We start from the raw sequence: 22,169 nt of genomic DNA, 5'->3' as shown, positions 1-22,169 counted from the left end.
AGAAAGAAAAGAGAAAGCGCACGTTTGTAAGATGTTTAATTTCACAGTGCTTGTGGGTATACAATATTGTATGTGCAGATGCAGAGATTGGTTGCTTTTACGTCCAACAGATGGCGCTGTTTTTCAAAAAAAATCTTTTTACCTGTCACAGGTGTGACATCTATATAATAGTAGATATATAAAAACAGGCGCGTATTCGAATGCAACATTGTGTCAAAATTTCAAAGCAATCGGTGAAGAACTTTCGGAGAATTAAGATTTTGAACAAACGAACATTTACATTTTTATTTATATAGATAATTAAGATAGCAAAGTACATTGCAATTTCATATTATTTTCTTATTGCCTATTTTTTCCAATGTTCTGATAATGATATTTTTCTCCAGGTTAGTTTTTAACTTTTTTAAAATGCCATTAGTTTTCTTCATATGCTCAAACTTCATAAAGTAGAATAGATTTCTCATAAAATAATATAGCCCAAATACTTGTGCAGATCAATTATACTCATATAGCATAGGAACATTTTTCAGAATTGTTTGCAATTCAAAATTTAATGGGATCCCTGCCTTTCAGTTTGTGTGGAGAGCTGAATTTTATATATTGTGTATCGTTCGTAGGCTTTATCTGATAATGCTGTGTAATTGCAGCAGTGTCATACATACTGCAGTTGAAAGATTTTGATGATGTTTGTTCCTAGTAAAATAGAGGACAACTAGGCCTTTTTCTCCACAGAAAATTATAGTATAGTTAAATCAAATCTTTACACCCTCCCCTCATTCTTAATTAAATTCAGTCTCTACTTAATTACTTTTAATCCCTCTCTCTCTCTCTCTCTCTCTCTCTCTCTCTCTCTCTCTCTCTCTCTCTCTCTCTCTCTCTCTCCACACACGCACACACACACACACACAGAGAGAGAGAGAGAGTAGAGACTGAATTTAATTAAGAATGAGGGGAGGGTGTAAAGAGAGAGATCTTTTATTTGTAATATGCAAGTGAGATGTATATCATAAACAAGCGTCCCATCCAAATCTTAATTTATGGCCCTGCCTATGCTTAAACTGTGATATTTAAGTGAGTCCTAAAGATTACATATGACCTGCAAATTATTGATAACTGTTATTGCTAATCATGGGGCAGAATAAGGACCTGTGCAATCTTTTGAAATCCTATCTCAGATTTTTTTTTTTTTTTTAAATCTGTTTTTTAGATACACTGGAAACTACCATACAAATGTATGAGTCCAAATAGTAATCCATTTAGACTTATTTCATTGACAATATCTGGCAGTGGATTTGGGGACAGACTTTTGCTTGAAAAACTCTGTGCTATGGTTCTTCGTTTATATCTTCTCTGTCTTGAATGGCAGCAGGAGCGATCGTCATCTTTCTTGCAGAACGATGATGCCAGAAGCTCTAAGACTGAATTTTGGTTTATTTATTTTTCATATGCCTCTTCCGAACTCCACATGTTATTTTTCATATGTCCATCTTGGCTCTACACATTTCAGCTGGTTTTGCTAGTTAATTGTGGGTGCCAGAAGCTATTCACCTGCTACCTCCAAGGAATCTTACAGTGAAGTAGCAGAAAGCTGGATCTACAGTATATGTGTTTATTGCACTCTCTACCCTCAAGCCATGATGCTACTTCTGGAACCTGGTGGAAGAAATAATCCTAATTTGCAAGCGATAGTCTACTTAGCTGTCTAGCCACATCAGAAGTTTAAAAACGAATTGCCCATAAGGTGTTTTTTTCCCCTGATTACCATAATTGAATTTCTGATCACCAATGGCAGTCTTTTTTTGGGGGGAGGGAGAGGAGGGATGTCTCCCAGTCCTGCTCTCATTGTTTTGCTTTCCTGCACAATAATCTTTAGAGGCCTATTGATCTCTTTGGCTGTAGGTCTGACTGTTTCCCTCTTGTTCAAAAGGCAAGGACACGTCTAAGAACTGTGCAAGCACCTATAGAGAAATGTAGGAGGCTTCCTTCTACCCTTTCAGGTGGTTGAGTCTATCTATTTCAATACTGCGTTTTCTACATGGCCCAGCAACTATTTCCGAAGTTTCAGGCAGTAGTTCTTTTCTAGAGAGAAATGCTAAGGATTGACTAGGTAATGTTTTGAATGCGAAGCGTGTAGTCTGCTCGTAAGCTGTAATCCTGCTTGTATGCAAGAGAATAAAAACACTAAAGAAGAGGACGGGTCAGGCCCATTATTATTGCTATTTCAAGAAATAGCGCGCTCTCAGCGAGGTGCCTTTCTTTTTTGTGTGCATGGCACCAAGAGTCTATAGATGGCCTCGGAGGAGGTATTTCTTTTAAATCATTGACAGGCATAACAGCACACGGAAGACTCCCTCGCAGCAGGCTTTTGCACATCATTATCCTCTCTTTTACTAATCAGTCAACACAAAATTATAATCTGCCTTATTACCTTTTTGAGGCCGCCCGTGGCTTTTGTATGGTGGAGGAGAAGCCCAGAAATTCACTGTTGTGCATTGAGAGTTCAGTGTTCTGAAAGAAAAACTGCAGGAGGCTAACTTTCTCTGCTTATTGCCCAAAGTAGGGATGGATGGCTGTTTTCCATCGCTGGTGTGTGCAAGATTCACTCTTAACGGTCTTCGCATTCCTTTGCAGGATTAACCATAATGAACGCTTGGAATTTTTGGGAGATGCTGTGGTTGAGTTTTTAACGAGGTAAGTGTTTGTGTTCAGGTGAGACACTTGAATCCACCATGCAATAAATCAATCCCTTTCTCATCTCTTAATCCCATTTAGTCACTGAGAACAGATAAGCAGCCCTCAAAAGATGCTGAACAGCAGCAATTCTATCAAACCTTTTTTTGTTGGTTTTGGAGACTTGGAATATAACTAACATTAGAGGGGAAAATGTGGTCCAGCTCTGTTTTAAACTTATAAAATACATCTCTGGCCAGTGATTTCTTGTATGATTTCATCATTCTTAACAAGGAAACTTACCCACCTCCAAATCTGTATCGTTTTCAAAATTATGCGGTATTTCTGATGTACCAAGCATTTAACTATACATATGCCTTTTGAGTTGAGTTTACATATTTTGATCATTGCTCTTTTTTCCTTAGAGATAGGATAGGAAATGAAAACTGTTAAGACAGGGATTTGCCTAGCTTTGCTTCTGCCCCCCCTTCCCCCATTGATTGAAGCATCAAGTGCATTTTCCCTCAACCAGTCTAATGAAAAATGCCTTCAAATCTAGTTGACCTACATTTTGAATTGACCTCGGTCTCTAAGTTCTGTAGCAAGTACTATATAGTGAGGGGAAAAAAGTATTTGATCCCCTGCTGATTCTGTACCACTGACAAAGAAATGATCAGTTTATAGTTTTAATGGTAGGTTTATTTTAACAGTGAGAGACAGAATAACAACAAAAAAATCCAGAAAAACGCATTTCAAAAAAGTTATAAATTGATTTGCATTTTAATGAATGAAATAAGTATTTGATCCCCTATCAGTCACAAGATTTCTGGCTCCCAGGTATCTTTTATCCAGGTAACAAGCTGAGATTGGGAGCACTCTATTAAAGGGAGTGCTCCTAATCTCAGCTTGTTACCTGTATAAAAGACACCTTTCCACAGAAGCAATCAATCAATCAGATTCCAAACTCTCCACCATGGCCAAGACCAAAGAGCTGTCCAAGGATGTCAGGGATAAGATTGTAGACCTACACAAGGCTGGAATGGGCTACAAGACTATCACTAAGCAGCTTGGTGAGAAGGTGACAACAGTTGGTGCGATTATCTGCAAATGGAAGAAACACAAAATAACTGTCAGTCTCCCTCATTCTGGGGCTCCATGTAAGATGATCATGAGAATGGTGAGGAATCAGCCCAGAACTACATGGGAGTATCTTGTCAATGATCTCAAGGGAGCTGGGACCATAGTAATGAAGAAAACATTTGGTAACGCACTACACCGTGAAGGACTGAAATCCTGCAGCGCCCACAAGATCCCCTTGCTCAAGAAAGTACATGAGAGGCCTGTCTGAAGTTTGCCAATGAACATCTGAGTGATTCAGAGAACTGGGGGAAAGTGTTGTGGTCAGATGAGATTAAAATCAAGCTCTTTGGCATCAACTCAACTTGCTGTGTTTGGAGGAGGAGGAATGTTGCCTATGACCCCAAGAACACCATCCCCACCGTCAAACATGGAGGTGGAAACATTATGCTTTGGGGTGTTTTTCTGTTAAGGGGACAGGACAACTTCACTTTATCAAAGGGACGATGGACGGGGCCATGTACCGTCAAATCAGCAGGGCATCAAATAGTTTTTATTTGTCAACTGTTGAAATTTTTAGGATAGTCCAGCAAACAGTTGAATTAAAAAGTAGGTTTTCCTTACATATTCTGACTGCTTCAGGGAATGGGTATAGAAAGAATTGGATTCATTTAAAAATGCACCTGAAAATCAATTTTATTTTACAAAGAGAGGGGAGATCTGATTCTACGATTAAAGCAAGCAGGCTATTTAGAAACAATACTAAGCCTAAATTATAACTGAGCCAAGCCTTCCACCCCTATTCCTGTTATTTCTTTAGTGGCTGGGATAACACAGATAAAATGGAGATCCTTTATTATCTCTTGGCCCTCATGCATTTTTTTTGTTTACTTTTTAAAATATATCTCCTATCCCTTCCAATCTCCTTTAACTAATAACCTAGAACTGAAAATTAGTATCTCTCTTTGAAATGCCTAAAGCTGAAGAATATTAGAAGGCTCATGAAGTATACTTATCGTCCCGATGGGATGCTTCCCAAGTATTGGGTTCTTGCCTTCTCCCTCTTTATTGGCTCAATTCTTCCATCTATTGGTTTCTGAGTAATTGTTGTTACATTACCGTAGAAGAGAATAAGATAAGTCCATAGATATTTCTGAAATTTAATACCCTAATAATACCCCGAAAGTATACTAGAGTGAAGTGAAAGGCTCATGTTTTTGTCCCATTAGCTGTAATTTAGAATTGCTCATAACTGTTCTGAGCAGTGGCTAGTTTAGGACCAAAATGCTTCTAGGTTTATAGCCAGCAAATAAAAGATACACATCTTTTGAGATGTTGTCATTTTCTTGTCATAGAACTCCTTGATCTTTCTGCCTATAATTTCAAGCATGATGTGAGTTTCCAAGTAAATCTCAAAACATTTCTTCTCTTTCAAACTTTGTTATTCATTAATCCTGACCTCATAAAGGCAAGCTTGGCATTCTGCCTTATTTAGGAGCAGGCAGTCGCATATATATATTCACAGTTTAAAAAAAAATCAATAAGTTCCTTCCAGTTAATGGATGATCACTCAATCATTTTGGCTCTGTATGTTTTTCAGAAGTATTGAAAAATAACCAAAAAGAAAGAAAAATCCCCATAAAATTGACTTTGTCATTGCATAGTGAAAACAGCAGCCGTTTTCTTGATAAGTGTTATTTGTGAGAGAAGGCAGTATGAAAAATAATAATAAAAACCTGAGGTAACAGCTTTCAAAACCAATTTCAGATCTCAGCTGTGTTAGGAAAAGTACTGTATTTTCCGGCGTATAAGATGACTTTCTAAAGAATGGAAATAGGCGCCGAGGTCAGGGGTCATCTTATATGCCGGAAGTTATGGTAGTTTCCGGCGTATAAGACAATTTTCTAGGCATGCAAATCGGCACTGAAGTTGGGGGTCGTCTTATACGCCGAGTCATCCTGTACGCTGGAAAATACAGTAGTTATTTTATTTAAAGAGAGACTCTAAAGTATTGTGGCATTACAGATAAAGGAGAAAAAAACCACTAGTATCAACTACTTTGAAGGAATAGTTCGGAGCTTTCGACTTGTATCTATTAAAAATATTTTTAAAAAATGCTAAAAATAATATATATTGAATGACAGCTGATTTATATCATGCTGCCACATGTTTTAATATTTTGGATTACAGGACTCGATATATTTTTTTTTTCTCTCATGCATTTTCTTAAGACTTGAAAATTGGCACGGTGAAAGTGTAACTCCTTCTGATGTCATTTCTGTGAATCACATAGAATCCTCACTCTTAACGTATCTGAAACTCAAAAGACGAGCTCTGATGCATATTTACTGAAGAGGAAGATCAGACAGACAAACATGGAGAACATCTCTGGCCCGAGGGAATTTAGTCTGCAAAAGATCTTCCCATCACCTTGTAAAGTCACAGTTAAATTCTTTCCATAAGCATCTCCTTTCCTTTCAGCAAGGGAATTTCTCCTCTCACTAAAGTCCCACTGCTTCACAACAGTATTGCTCTAATGCTACCAATCTTGGCCTGCAAATATTAGTTAATCATGGCACAACGGCAGAAGACTGTGAAATGACTACAAGTTCATCAGGGGGTTTTTTTTGTTTTGTTTTTGGTCAAAAGCTAAGACTGCTTACTTTGGACTTTCCACAGCTGACATCCTCCAAACCCACCCTAAGAGCGTGAAGCTTGAATCTGTAAAATTATTTGAGAAACAGGTCTTAGCCTTCTCAGATAGTCATTCTTTTGAGCAATCTTGCTTAGGTTCACACTATAGATTTATTAGGTTAAATATACTCCCAGCTAAATCTCCATATAATGAGATTGAATTCAGTGCCATTTACTTTGAAGGAAGCGTGGCTAGGCCATGTCTCTAAAATTCTACATTTTCATCCGATCATTTCTATAAAAACATGCAAAGAGGCTGAATAAATGTTTTAAAGTCAATTTTTTTCCAGGAATTAATGTATGAGTGAGGTTAGTGATGTGCTTATAGAATCAATTTTATCTATTTTTTTAAAATATTTCTCTCTATTCTTTTTTTAAGAAGCTTTTAGTACCTTGCAAAATTGTTCTAAAAGTAAATTTTTAGAACAATTTAACCGAGGAACTGAGAGCCACAATACATCATGGAACTTGTTCTTTGGGCCTCCCTCCCTCCCTCCCTCCCTCCTACCTTCCTTCCTTCCTTCCTTCCTTCCTTCCTTCCTTCCTTCCTTCCTTCCTTCCTTCCTTCCTAAATAGATTCGTGTTTTATTGACGGTACAGAGTATGAAAAAGTGTTAAAGCATTCAAGCAGATAAATTTTGTTCTTATTTTACTGGAATAAGCAGTAGGAAAGCTATTTCCCTGTGGCTTCTTCTATCCCTTCAGTAATTGGATGAAAACACCAAATGCATGGTCTGTTTTTCTACTCACTTCATCAGGAAAAGAGGGGGAGCAGGAATTAAATACCATCGATCATGGCATTCTTCTGGATTGGTTGCAAGGATTAGGAGTGGGCAGTACTGTGCTGTGCTGCTTCCCGAAGGCTGGTTCCAGTCAATGTTTATAGGGGAGAAGAAGTCAGCCAGTGGCTTCTGCTGTGTGGAGTGGCTGTAGGGCTCAGTGCTCCCTCCTCTCCTTTTTTATCAGCTACATGAAGTTGCTGGGTGAAGCTCTCCATTGGTTCAGTATCATAAATATGCAGATGATGTCCAATTCTACATCTCTGCTCTGGACCATCCAAGTGATACTGTAGAGGTTCTGTTTTGGTGACTAGAAGCTATGGGCCTGGATGAAGAACAATAGGTCTCAACTCAACCACAGTAAGATGAGGCTTTGTGTTTTAGAACCCCTGGTTCTGTGGACATTCCATGTCTTGTTCTAGATTGGGTTACACTGCCCTGAACGGATCCTGGGCAGTCTGGGGTTCCTTCTAGACCTATAGCTCCTGCTTGAAGAGCAGGTAGCAGCAATGGCAAGGGGGCCTTTGCCCAACTTGATATTGTATGCCTGTTGCAGCCATTGCTGGACTGGGGGGGAGGGGTTGTCCATTCGCAGTCACCCATGATGTAGTCCCAAATGGATTACTGCAATGTGGTCTACATGGGGCTGCCCTTGAAGAGTATTTGGAAGCTTCATCCGGTGCTAGTCATTTGGCAGATGTGATGCTTCTGCTGTGTGAGCTACTTTTGGGTGCAATTCAAGGTGCTGTTAGTTATCTTCAAAGATCTTCACAGCTTGGGGCTGGGTTACTTACGGAAATATCTCTTTTCAATGATGTTTACCCATCCTGTAGGAGGACATTTTTTTCTGCTGTGGTGCCTACCTTTAGAATTTCCTCTCCCTCCCCTCCAGAAATTACCATATATGCCGGCGTATAAGGCGACTTCCACAAGCGTTAAAATCGGCGCCGAAGTCGGGGGTCGTCTTATATGCTGAGTCGTCTTATACGCCGGAAATACGGTAGTTTCCAGCGTATAAGACAACGTTCTAGGCATGCGACTCGGCGCCAAAGACGGGGGTTGTCTTATACGCCGGGTCGCCTTAAACGCCGGCATATACGGTAGCTTTGGTCCGACCCTTCTGTTCTTTTACAAGGCACTAAAAAAAATCTATCTTTGTCATTGAGCTGGGGCCTGATAGTATGGCTGGGCCCCTGTCATGGCCGAGAGTTTTCTTGATTGCTGTTTTTATGATATTTTTAACTCTGGAGGCTTTTGTTTCTTATTCTGTTTTCATTGTGAGCCACCAGGTATATGAGATGGGTGACTGTAAATTTACTAAATAAATAAATTAGGAAAGAATTGTATCACTAATCTTTTTCATATGATGCTTGCCCACTATTGACAATAAAATCTTTATTCCACTTATTGAAATAGTTTCGAGGCTGGCAGAGTTTAGGAATGCACACTATCTCTGCAGAAATCAGATAGAAGTAAATTTGGAATGATTATTTCATTGATAGGAATATATATCAGCAATTGAGAGTATATAGAACATTATGTGATTTTTATCTTTATTTCCAGTGTCCATCTGTACTATTTGTTTCCAAGCTTGGAGGAAGGAGGATTAGCAACATACCGCACTGCCATTGTTCAGAATCAGCATCTTGCAATGCTGGCTAAGGTATATATAGTTATTATTGCATTTTGGTTTATGATAGCTATAATGTCTGGCTAATAGGTTGATTCAGCCCATTCCTTGCCTTTTTTGCAAAGCCTTTGTATGCAGATTAACTTTTGAGTTTTGTGGTTTTGAAAGTAGCATAAAGTAACGCACAGTTGGTGCTGCACTGCCCTGGGTATATCCTTCAAATCATGAGACTCAATCTCTAATATTATCGCAACCATTTAGTTAGTTATAGGGGCTGAAGGTAGACAAAAATGCTTTGTACTATGTAAATTTTGCAGTGATCATAAGGAGTTTAATATATTCTGCATGTTGGTAAAATAAATAGGAACTTATGGAAAGCACTCAATTGTAGGTGAGTCTTTCAGTTTATGATTCAGAACATAAAATTTGGTTTTTCCTAATATCTTGTTCCCAACTCATGGAATCTCCTGATTAGCCATTGCTTGTGATTCTAAAATCTAAAATACCTGGAAGATATCAAGTGTGTTCTGAACCATAAGTTGCAGGAATAGCACTGACTTCTTTTGTACGCAGGTCATATTTTATGACCTGGTCTATCAACCTGTTGAAAGGACCTTAATTTCCAATATGTCTATGGAAAGTGATTGTGAATGAAGATGTGCCTTTCCCAAGAAATGGCTGAAAGTGATGAGAAATCACTTTCCATCACAAACTCTTAAGACTAAATTATGTTATTAGGAACTGGTAAAATATTTCCTTAATGAAATGTTGGAATGCAAAACCTACTCTAAATAGATCAAATTGAGAAGGTCAGAACTATCAAAGTGAGTTTGAGCAACTATGCAGTTGCTCTATTGATGACATAGTCTGATATTTCAGCCTTCAGAAGAGGCACCTGAAAGCTCTTAGTTGAGGTGCTAAAATATAAAGTTAGGTTTGGTAATTCACACATAACTCAAGACATAGTTGACCCAACTTAAAAGAGAATAGGAAAAAAAAGAAAAAAATCTTTCTTTTACTAGTTATTTATAATCATCTGGCCTCTTTACTGATATTATGCTTTAAGGAACTTTGGAGTTCTTGTTGCTTTCTGATTTTGGTCGTTCTCTGCAAATGTTTCATTACCATCTAAGTAAAATCATCAGTGCTAGTCATGATGTTATTTAGTTGGATAATGAAACATCTGCAAGCAAACAATCAGGCTCGCAGAGCACCAAGGATTCCACAATTCAACCCTGAGCTATAGATATTCTCTTCTATTAAGGAACATTGTTACTTTTCTGTATATAATTTTATATATTATATACTATACATACTGTGGTATATTTTATTACCATATATATTTATTATAGTATTCTTTGTTACATTTGGTGTTCTTCTCAACCACATTAATGGCCTTCATTAGCAGTTCGTTCTAATTGCACATTCAGGGAACCCCAATTGACTATGGCAGTTAGGATGGCAATTGACTATGTACTATAGGATGGACTGTTGGGGTGATCAACCTGGGTTTATCAAATTGCTGAAGGTTGTCCCTGAAAATTTAGTAAGTAAAGTTTTTTCCTCATTATACCTGCAAGTAAGGGCTCTAAATAGTATCAATAGATCAGTTAGTGGATGGCCCTCAGAATAGCAAATAGAGTTCAATATAAGAAGCAAAAAGAAAGTTATGTTGGTGCCCAGGAATATCTAAATATCGCACATATATTAGTGGGATCTGCGATAGCAGTGAGTATTTAGGAAAGAGATCTTGAAATTGGAATAAAGAGGTCTATGAAAATATCAACACGGTGTATGCAGCTGCTCTAAAAAGAATGAATTTGTAGAAGATAAGACAGAGCCAGGAGGTGGAGTTAAGCATGTCATTAACTTAAAGTCATTACATTGCCTCGGATGGTCCAAGTACAACCCCTCTAGAATTCTGCTAACCCTTATCTGGCACCAATTTAGTACTGAACTTTAGTTGATTAGATTCTGGTATATAGCCTTGAACAATAAATCCTTTTTGAACTGCAACTTAATGTTTGGTCCTGGTCCTTTGCTTCTGGCAGAATTCCACACACAAAAGACTATTAGGAAGGGAATTAAAGCAGCCAGTATGCCCTTACATCAGTTTTGGAGAATCATCCTCCCTTCCCCCACTTTCTTGGAATTATATGATATTTCTGGTCAGCACATTTTATATATAATTGTAGAACCCAAAAAAGGTGCAACACAGAGAAACCAAAATTATTAGAGGGCTAGAACATCTCCCTTAGTCATCCCCATGAGGGAAAATTGTAGAGTCTTGATCTTTATGTGGAGTAAAGTTGAATGAAGCGATCTATAATTTGCAGAATTTGGAGCATGTGAACAGAGATAAGGTTTTCTTCCATGTTTACAATGTTAGATAGTGAGGCTATCCCTGAAAATAAATGAGGCAAGATCCAGAATCACTAGCAGGAGAGCTGACTTACATGACACATGGAACTGGAGTTGGGTGACGTGAGATGTGGTGAGGACCAACTGCTTGAGCAGAAGGTTGGACTAGTTCCCCAACCTTTCCGAGTTGGCTGTCCAGAGTGGGGGGGACAGAGAAAGAGGAGATGATTTTGTGGGAAGGCCAGGTGCAAGTGGAACCATGCGTGTATACCGGCCAGCCACTCAGGCGGCCCAGTGGCGATTAGGCCACGGCCTAGTAGTGGGCCACAGGTTGGGGACCCTTGAACTAGAAGACCTCCAAGTTCCCTTCTAACCCTATTTTCTATGCCTAAGACTAAATAGAGAGAAGATTAGGGTTAGGGTTCTTTTCTCTCGATGAGCGTTCATTATCTCCTCACACACTGGCAAAATGCCCCAAATGCCAGCTACAGGAAAGCAACAGTGGTGGAGAAATGTTTGTGGTCTTTCTAAAAGCATTTGGTTTACTATTTTATGCTAGAATGATGAATTGGATGGGCTGATACTCTATGTGGCAAGCTTCTACTAGGCTATTATAGCAACAGCACTTAGACTTATATACTGCTTCATAGTGCTTTATAGCATCTCTGAGCAATTTATAAAGTCAGCATATTGTCCCCAACAATCTGAGTCCTCATTTTACTGACCTTGGAAGGATGGAAGGCTGAGTCAAGCTTGAGCTGATCAGGTTCGAACTCCAGGCTGTGGGCAGAGTTAATCTGCAATACTGCGTTCTAAGCACTGCGCCCCGAAAGCTCCTCTCTTCCTGCTATGGAAGCAATTTGAATTCTGGCCTCTCTCCTTGAGTCCTGATTTTGTTTGCCTGAAAATGATTCCCCCTAACAATCCTTTTAAGTACCACCATAATACAAGAGCCTGCCTTCTGAAAAATTTATGGGGATTCTAGATGATACTGAAAAATGTCAAAGTGACTTGCTTACAACTGAAAGAGTTTTCGATTGATCTTTCAATTTACTTTCCCTTAACCAGTGCCACTTATGCTCCCAAACATACATAGCTCATTGATTTCCCCTTTCACTCCTTAGATGCCTCTAAGTCTCCTTTGCTCAATTTTAATCATCTCTCCCCACCTTTTGCCAGATGTCATTGTTCTTTATCTTTGTGAGCATTTATTCTGAAGCTATTGTTTTCTGACTGTCGTGAACATCATTAATACGAAGCAGACAGGTTTATGTTTTGTCCTCGTGCCAGATTTATACCTCTCAGTTCAAGGGTGTAAATAGGAAGTTGTTCTGGTAATTGTCTTTCGCCCCCACAGTTCGGATTCATCACTCTGAGCTTGCAGCGATGCAAAAGGAGAGGTTTCAGAGAACCTGGGGTTCCCCCCCGCCCGGTTAGCTTTTCTTATATAGTTACTATAGTCCAGCTGTGGGAGGGTTTGATTATCTTTTTAGATTTCAAAAGAATACTGGAATCCTTCTGTCGTGTCTGCTTTACCTGCTTGTCTACTCAAAACTGATTTTTCTCAAATCAGCTCACATTTAGATCTGGGTTAGGTGGGGAGATTTAGTTTCCTGTGATTTGTCCCTACAGAGTTCCAGAATGACATGAAATGCAAACTCTATGAGAGGGGCTGGATGATCGGATTATTTCCATGCCTGTACTGATAAAAGATGGCAAAGCACACTTTCCAGCCTGGTTCCTGGAGATAGTTTAGGACTAGGTGCTTCAAGGATAGGGTAATGTCTGAATCAAATTTCACCTGGATTTTTGTGTATTTTGGACTCTACTGTATATCCAAAAAGAGTCAGTTCAAACTCTTATTTTAAAGAAAACCAAGTAATTATGTTTGTTCAGCCTTTTTCCAGCATCTGAATCGTTTTCCTTGAACCTGTTTAGCATTACTGATTGTGAGTTTATAGCCACGGAAAGTAAAATTGGCACTAACTTCCATTAGAACAGTGGTTCTCAACCTTTTTAATGCCGTGACCCCCAACCGGTCGTAAGTCGAGGACTACTCAACCGTTTGAAGAATGGGACTTTTGGCGGGCTCAGCAGGGCAGAGACAGCCTGGACAATTCCTATTGGCTTTTGAAAGCCAATAGAATTAGACTCTATTCAAGAGAGTCTATTCTATTGGCTTTCAAAAGCCAATAGCATAAAAGGGAGTAGCACAGCTAAAGAAAAGGGGAAAAAAATGGCGGACTGCATTGTTTGGTGACCCCCGTGAAATGATCGTTCGACCCCAAATGGGGTCCTGACCCACAGGTTGAGAATCACTGCATTAGAAGAACATCATCAAAAGTACATATTTCTATATGTTTAGTTTAAAGCGATTGGCCATAAGGAACTCTTGCTTCTTTGCCTCTTATAAATAGACTCCAAGAAAAGAGAAAGGTGATACAGTGTTTTCTAAGCCTACTTCTGCTGATCTTTTTCTGAATAGCGGCCCTTCACTGTTACAGCCACATGTGAGCTTTAATTTAATATTATTTTATTTTATTCCCACCTTTATTATTTTTACAAGTAATTCAAGGCGGCAGACATATCCAACACCTTCCTCCTCCTGTTTTTCCCTCCAACACCAACCCTGTGAGGTAGGTTGGGCTCAGAAAGAGTGACTGGCCCAAGGTCACCCAGCTGGCTTTCATGGCTAAGAGGGGACTTGAAACTCATGAATCTCCCGCTTTCAAGTGCAACTAAAAATGTCACTGTTGTGAAACAATCGCAGCAGTGATGGATTCCGAATCCAAAGATAAAAGAGGTAACTAGTCCCTATGAAAACCAGTGAATACTTTGCTCTTTAAAGAAGATAAATAGTGTCCTTTTTTGCTTTGCTCTAAAAATTCTCACCTCAAGAAACATTTAACTTAGAAAAACATAGCATTCTACATGTCCATTTTATGTCTTTATGTACATGTTAAATATGTCTATTCCTAAATTAAGGAACATATTTATGTTATAAGGATATTGTAATTTTTAATCTGTTTTATATTAATCTATTGTAGCTAATACTATTCCCCCCCCCCCCCAAAAAAAAAATATTTGGCCATTTTGAATAGAGAGAACAAAAAGGAAAAAAAGAAACTACCATTTTTCAAACTAGAATGGAATCGGGTAATAAACCCAAAATAAAATTTACATTGCTGGTGTTGATTCTATAAGTAGCTTGTCTCTCTTTATAATTGCCATTGTACTAGATAAGTGATTTTTGGTTTTTTTTGGATAATACTGTGTTCTGTGTAGATTTTCAACAAATTCTTCTTCAAGCTGAAAGGTGTTTCTCTTTGTATCTGTATGTTTATGTGTGTTAGAGATGCAAATAGTTAAGAGGAGAAAGAAGTGGGAAAACTGGAGGGAATTCTCCCAGGACTTTCTTGTTCTTTTTTCCTAAAAAAAAATGCAGAAAAAGTAAAACCAAAACTCCAAAGGAAATATTTTACTTTCACATAATGAAAGCAGTAAGCCCTGCTGCTAACATACAGCTATCCTCTGCCCCCCTTTCTATTACTTCTGCTAGGAAGATTTATTTAGAGTATCAGAGAATTGCAGTTCCTTTACACAAGCCAATAGAACTCTCCAGTGCAACAGCAACACACATTTCTGCTCAGAGCAGCACTGCTGCTCTCACAAAACAACAAAGGAGGATTCGATTGCCTGTTTGCTTCTGGGTTTGTCTGTTGATAACTTTTTTTCTAGAGGCTGGTAGAACTTCATAACATGATGATGGTTTCTTCTGTCCTTCCTTCCTTCCTTCCTTTCCTTCCTTCCTTCCTTCCTTCCTTCCTTCCTTCCTTCCTTTCCCTCCCTCCCTCCCTCCCTCCCTCCCTCCCTCCCTCCCTCCCTCCCTCCCTCCCTCCTTTCTTTCTTTCTTTCTTTCTTTCTTTCTTTCTTTCTTTCTTTCTTTCTTTCTTTCTGATTCATGTTTCTTAGTATTCCCCAGCTTCTGGAATTAATTCCCCCCATGGGGTTTTTTTGGACCTGTATATCAGTAACAAGTGAAATAAAAATGAATGTTATATATCAAATTGAGTTTAAATGATGACCTTGAAGTATGGTGTCTGTTCCTTAATCTGCTCTATCTTATGGGACTGATATCTATGGTATATATCCATTTCTCTCTTAATTTCCATTTTTCAAAAAAGAAAGAAAGGAAGAAAAATTCCAGAACATTTCTGAAAATCTTAATGCTCCTGCCTCAGAAGTGATGTGGAAAAAGTGCTTTAGAGTTTAGACCTTATACAAGGACAGAATCTCCCACTTGATCATTAAAGCTGCCTAACTTTTTTCAGATTCTTGCATGAGCTTGAAAAAAAAAAGTGCTGTTTCTTTAAGTTTACTCATTCTGGTTCACATGACTCTTAAAGTAAAGGCATCTTTGGGGGGGTTTGCCCAAAGTCACATAAGAATTTGTCTTTAATTAATGCATGGGGAGATGATTGACTTTAACAAGATCCAAATGATTTTCAGAATACATACAACCCTATTTAGTATTTTAGAGCTGTATGTTTCAGTTACGTAATCATGTCAATGAAATATTTTTGGGGAGTGAAAAATGAAATGCATTGATCAGTAGAAATATACAAAAGTGCAGAGTGAACTCTTCTAATGCATACAGGAAATAAAGATACAAATGACTAAATCACTTTCTAATGTATAGGAGAAATGAATGACAGTAGAAACCCAGTAAGTTTTCTAGGCCAGAATTACCATAAATTGCACACTCCTTTTCATTTAAAAAGAAGATAACCAGATGACATGATTTCTAATCTACATTTCAAAAGAAAGAAAAGCTTAGGTGGAGCTGTGGAGTAAAGTATCAATACCTTTGAAAGAGATGCTGGAAAGTTTGCCTGATTTTTTTTTTTTTTTTTTGAGAGAGAGGAAAAAATATTACTAGGATCTATTTACATAAATTATAAGATGTTCTATAATTTTGCTTTTATCCCTGTATTTTTAAGTTTTAATGCATGTTTTTCAGCAAATAAAAGCATATAATATAATGGTATTGTCTGTTCCTACCGAACAATTTGATTTTTTTTCTTCTTAAAAATCTGGTAATTCTGATTCCTTGCAAACCTTGATTTGCAAAGTAGGAATAAGCTATAAAGTGTTTTATTTGTTTTTGGTTTGGCAAGTTCTACAAACAACCATTATGGGTTCATAATTATAGTTTAGTAAAATAATATGATTTCATTTAGTTAATTGCTTTCCTTTCCCTTCTCTGATTCGTTTACTGCAACAGAATCATTGGTTCCATATTGAATGGATATTAGCTCAAGCTAATATCTGTCATCATAATAACAAATCCAATTCTCTCAGAAGCACAGTATGCAAATCAGCTTCAAACTATGGTCACAGATTCTGATTTAAGGGGCAACATGTGTTTCAATAAAACAATCGTGAAAACTTTTTGATGTATGTTAATACTAAAAGAGAAGGCAGTGATTGGTTTGCAAATAACATTAAGCCAATTTTTATTACCTCAAGTCCAAAGCTACGTTTGCATATGAGCAAAATAATTGTGGAATATTCAGCCAATACTCACCCCCCCAATACTGGGGAGGGGAGATACCTACAAGAAGGGAGCCAACAAATGTCTAACAAGAACATGACAGGTTTCTAGAATAACTTGTAATGTTCCATAGTTAGGAGGCAAGATTCATAATTATACTTTTTTTAAAAAATGTAACTCATCGCAAAAAACAATTGTGGTTTATTTTGTTGATGTGATTTTGTACTTATATATGAAAGAGAGAAAACACCCCCCTCCCAAACCACATTATGGCTTAACCTCATATGTGAAACAGAGAGTTGTGCTTGGCACTAAATGTGAATTGTGCCATTGATTGAGTTGGTTTCAAGTACAACTTGATGTAAACTTATTTCCATGGACCTTATAAGAAAAACTAAAAATTAGCTCAGCATCTTTGGATGTTAGATGTATTGACTGAGCTATAGCCTGCTTTTCGGCTCTGGTGAGTACTCAGGGTGACTAACTGCGTTTAAAATCCCTCAGGATAAAGGGCCTAGGCTAATCTAAAATTGAAAATAACTTTGCTTTGCTGAGGAAGGCAGACTGTAATGAAAGAGGATGAATCTCTACACTGACCACCAAAATGAAGTAGCATGTATTCAGAATTTGCATGTAGGTAGAGTCTGATCCACAAACTATAGTCTTGATCCTTGTCTGTTGAACTTTGATCTTGGTAGATCAAAATTGGGAGAGGTGAGTTGCATCTTCCACCATCCGGCTTCATCAGCTAAATTTACGGTCAGGATTTAAATCCAAGATTAAATCATGGTTTGTACATGATTTATTAGCAATTAATTTAGTAGGACTGTGGAATGGCCATCATTGCCATCTTTACTTACTGGTTTGAATGTAACCTGAAAAGAAGAGAAAGTATTATGAGTTATTAATTAATTAGGGGTATTTATCCGCTTTTAAGATCCATCCATCCAGCTAGCCATCCATTCCATTTTTAATTATAAATTATTTCAAAGGATCAGTTTCTCATTGGCACTAGGAATTACATTTTAATTTCTTATTAGTTATGGTGCAAATACGTTTGCCTGCCTTCACTGCTAGAAGTACATTAGAACCAAGTACTTGCCAAGGTTTCAAAGGTGCCAAATAATAGCTCTAAAGTAGGTGCATAACACTACATAAATCAGTGTCATTTTCGTTTCAGTTCAGCACAGAGGTTAATATATACGCCCAGTGATATAATTAAAAATCAGAAAAATTAACATTCTCATTTTCATATGAAAGTCACAACTTTGAAAGGAAGATCCTTGGAGTTTGATTATTTCATTACACTTTAATAATTAACATACCAGTTTGTTTGAAAAAAGAATTATCAAGGCATTCCTCTTACTGTAAACTATAAACCAAACCTGAGTTGATTTTAGTTGATAGTACAACATTTACTCTCCCCCCCCAAGCACATACACTAGGTGCTTTTAATCATCCATTAATGTCATCATTAATTTGTATTATACAATTTGATTATTCTATTCTGTCAAGTAGGGTATTTTTCAGGAATAAATAACTCCAAATATTGAACAGAATCAGAACACTTGTGTATTTATTATTTCATAATGCTTAGATGTTCAGATTGTTAAAATGTTTACCAATAATTAGATACTGAGCAGCATGGCAAAAATTCATAAAGCCAGATGCTTTAATAAAGCCATCCTGCTTGCGTTTGAGAGCTATCTGGAAGCCACTTCAGTTGGGGTTGAGATCAATACCTTCAAAGTCTAAGCCAGGTGAGTAGAGCTGGTGGGTGGCTCAGCACAGGCTCTGCATTTAAAGATATGCTTTCTGATCTGCCTCCTTGTCTAAGGAGGACTGTTGCAATCAGTACATGGAACTTTGCCAGTTGCAATGTCCATGTTTGTTCCCAAGCCATTTTCTATACCCACTCTCACATTTTCCTGAACGTAACAAGCTAAGAGCCTAGATTTTTGCCTACCCATCTTGATCAAGAATATATACATACTTTTAAAAATAAATGCAAATGTTGATTTCCAAAATTAACATCAGAGGTTTGTTTAAGGACTTTATAGACATTCATATATAGGCTGAAAATGTTGATATTTAAATGACCCTGAATAGGCCCAGTCTGGGTAATATTTCTCCATCAAAATCAACATGGGAACAGGCATGTAGATGTGTTCTGGATAAATGAGGTTCATACATACTGACAAACTGGTAATGTAATGTTTAAAATGTTGGGGAGACCCATATTCAAGTCCAACTTCAACCATTAGTGCAGGGGTGTCAACACGTGACGTGTTACGACGTATTGTGACTTTTTTTTCCATTGCTGGCAATGGGGTGGCCATGGTTTCACCATGACGCATCTGTCCCACGGGCCGGCAGTTTGACACCCCTGCATTAGTGGATGACTTTGGACCAATCATTAAACCTTTACAATACAAGCTTGTTTTTGTGGGGGGAAATATAAGAGGAGGGGCATCTATGTATACACTGTTTTGAGAGCCTGAATAAAATAAATCTTAAAAAATAGGTTAAGCATACCACGAATATTGTTGCAATAGTGTTATCCCGATTCCTTGTTTACTTACAGTATTGTCACTTAGGGAAATGAGAATCAAAGAGACAAATTTAAAGTAGGCTTGTATTTATTATATTTCAATCCACGATGTTGTTATCCATCATTTAAAAACATTTTAGTGGCTCAACCTAATGTTTGGAGTTTGTGAGATTAATGCAGCATTTCTGCCAGTTTTAGCTTAGCATCCACTACATTCATCAAAACATCATGCAAATTATAATAATTAGTGCAAGCCAACAGGTCAATTAAGTATGTCTCTGGCTCACGATATCTTTTCCATTTGACCTTCTTTCTGAAAAAGATCACTGTATAAATCCATACATAATCCTGTTTGTGCCTGTCTTTCTTTGTGATGTATATGGTGCATTCTTTCGGACATCTGTCATTTTACAAAATAACCTGTCTTGGTGTTTTGTAGAAGCTGGAGCTGGATCGTTTTATGCTTTATGCTCATGGACCTGATTTATGCCGAGAATCAGACCTGCGGCATGCAATGGCCAACTGCTTTGAAGCATTGATAGGTAAGAAAACTGTGCTGCGGCTTTGATGTATATTAAGTTTCCTCTTTGTCAATGAGGATTCTGTTCAGATTCTTAGAGGATTTCATATTCATTCAAAAGGAATGGGCAACTTTTGGCCCTGGAGGGACACCAGCTTATTTTTTGAAGTCTCCGGCATCGTTCTCCATACCATCACATTTTGACCATGCTCAATTCAGTTTATGATATTTTGATGCAGAAATACATGAACTTTATAAAGGAAATCCTAACTTTTGAAAAGAAAAGAAAAAAAAACGGGCCGGGAGGGCTTCCCACAGAAATCCTAAAAAATAATTTAAAATATCATCTCTGTAGACATAAATTTAGCTATATTTGCTTATCATTAGTATGCTAAATGTATCCCTTAACCCCCCCATTCTAAAAAAATATTAAGATTTCCTATTGAAATTGCTAGCCGAGACCTTAAAGATGAATTAAGGAGGTCACTTTAGTTCTCTTTTAGAAACTAAGCATTTTATATAAAAATAAGGCACTTGTTTAAATGCTTACTGTACTGATGTTAAGCCAATTGTTTCCTGCTTGGTCCAGACATAATGAGGACACTTTAACATCAGCCAGAAATGAAATTTTGAACGTATGTGCTAGAGAAGCACTCAACCCTGAACTCTTTCTCAACTTCATAAATAATAGTTGATGAAAGTCAAATTCCTGGTTCTGAGGTTAGCCAGAATGTAGATTACCTTGTTGTGACTTGATCCAGCAAGGTAGAATTAGATCAGACTTTTGTTGTATAACAGTGAGGAATTAGATTAGACTTCTGCTGTATGAGCAAGTGTTAAATATGAAATGATCACAGCATTTATGTTGAACTGAATCGTTTTAAAATAAATTGCTCTGGTGGGACTGAGGCTGTAATCCTGTGTGCACTTATCAGGGTGTGAACTTCATGGTTAAGATTTATTATTATGCATAATAATATAATTTCTAAAGTGCTTTCAAAACAAATGCCATGCAGCAGGTGAAAATCAGCAAGTCTTGTCTGCAGGCTTATAATCCCATGCACAAAGCAAAATAGCAAAGGAATGGAAACATAATAGAAAGGGAATGGAAGAAAATTAGTTAATGGGTAAAGGGCCAGAGAGTACCAATGCATCTTGAGAAGCAATTTAAAAATAAAAACTGATTCAGGTATTCCAACATCAAGAGACATGTCATCCCGAAATGAAATATAATAGGAGAAAAAATGGAGCAAATGATACATTTTGAGTTTCAGAGGGACGAGGACTAAAATATCTCAGAAAAAAAGAACAAGAAATGTGTACCTATAGGCCATTACCCACTTACCTGAGAGAAACAGTGAAATTTCTGGATATGTATACTTGGAGTGCCCTATAAAGATGGGTTTGATAGTTAGTGGCTCTCCAGTTTTGATGGTCTTTTGGGATGGGGTTGATAACCAGTGATGTATGGCATCTGGGGGGGGGGAGAGCATCCTTGGATGTAGCAGAAGAAGATAGCTATGAGAAGAATGCAGAGCATGTGCACATGCAGTATTTATGCCTCTGTGTGTGTGCATGCACACACACAAATATATACATTCGTACATGTATACGTGCACATACATATGATATAGTGATGGTGCAGTAGTTAGAATGCAGCATTGCAGGCCAACTCTGTCCACAACCAGGAGTTTGACCCTGACGGCTCAAGGATGACTCAGTCTTCCATCCTTCCGAGGTTGGTAAAGAGAAGACCCAGAGTGTTGGGGACAATAGGCTAACATTTATACACCACCCAGAGAGTGCTGTAAAACAGCATGGAACATTATATCTAAGTGCTATTGCTACGTGCGTGCACACACACACACACACACACACACACACACACACACACGATTTTCTTGCTGGCGTAGAGAAAGCTGGTCTCTCTTCAACTTAGCAGAAAAAGTCTGCACTCCTAATCCTCATGAATTGGAGGAATAACTAAGAATTCTTCCAGGCTTTGATTAAATCTGTACTTCAGGTTCATCACATTTGTCATTGCAACGTCAAGAATTCAACATAAAGCATGTGTGTCTTTCAACTCCCCAAATTCTCCAGCCAGCATGCCAATTCTGGGAGCTGAAGTCCACACATCTTAAGGTTGCCACTGAGGTAGGCAATGGAGATAGCTCCATTTATGTCAATATGCTTTCTTCTCAGTTCAAGGAAAACAGGAGAGCATATTAATGTAACTGTGAAAGCTTGCAGTCATAATTCAGTCATTCGACTTCTTGTTTTGGGGACCTATATATGCGTTGTATATTGCTAATCATGTACACTTTTTGTGTATT

The 22,169-nt window shown here is 37.9% G+C and overlaps 1 protein-coding gene across 5 annotated transcripts in view; it reads left to right on the top strand.

Moving 5' to 3' along the window:
- Nucleotides 1-22,169, top strand: part of DROSHA (drosha ribonuclease III) — a 92,991-nt gene that overhangs the window by 45,433 nt on the left and 25,389 nt on the right. For all 5 annotated transcript variants that reach the window (XM_039356253.1, XM_039356249.1, XM_039356252.1 and 2 more), the window contains 3 exons: nt 2,632-2,691; nt 8,784-8,883; nt 19,756-19,858. In XM_039356253.1, the coding sequence (XP_039212187.1) occupies nt 2,632-2,691; nt 8,784-8,883; nt 19,756-19,858 (263 nt within the window). The remainder of the gene's footprint in view (nt 1-2,631; nt 2,692-8,783; nt 8,884-19,755; nt 19,859-22,169) is intronic.

Source organism: Crotalus tigris, unplaced genomic scaffold (assembly GCF_016545835.1).
Source record: "Crotalus tigris isolate CLP2741 ecotype Arizona unplaced genomic scaffold, ASM1654583v1 scf7180000018807.1825209, whole genome shotgun sequence".
NCBI classification, from domain to species: domain Eukaryota; kingdom Metazoa; phylum Chordata; class Lepidosauria; order Squamata; family Viperidae; genus Crotalus; species Crotalus tigris.
This window is presented reverse-complemented; position numbering and strand designations above follow the sequence as displayed.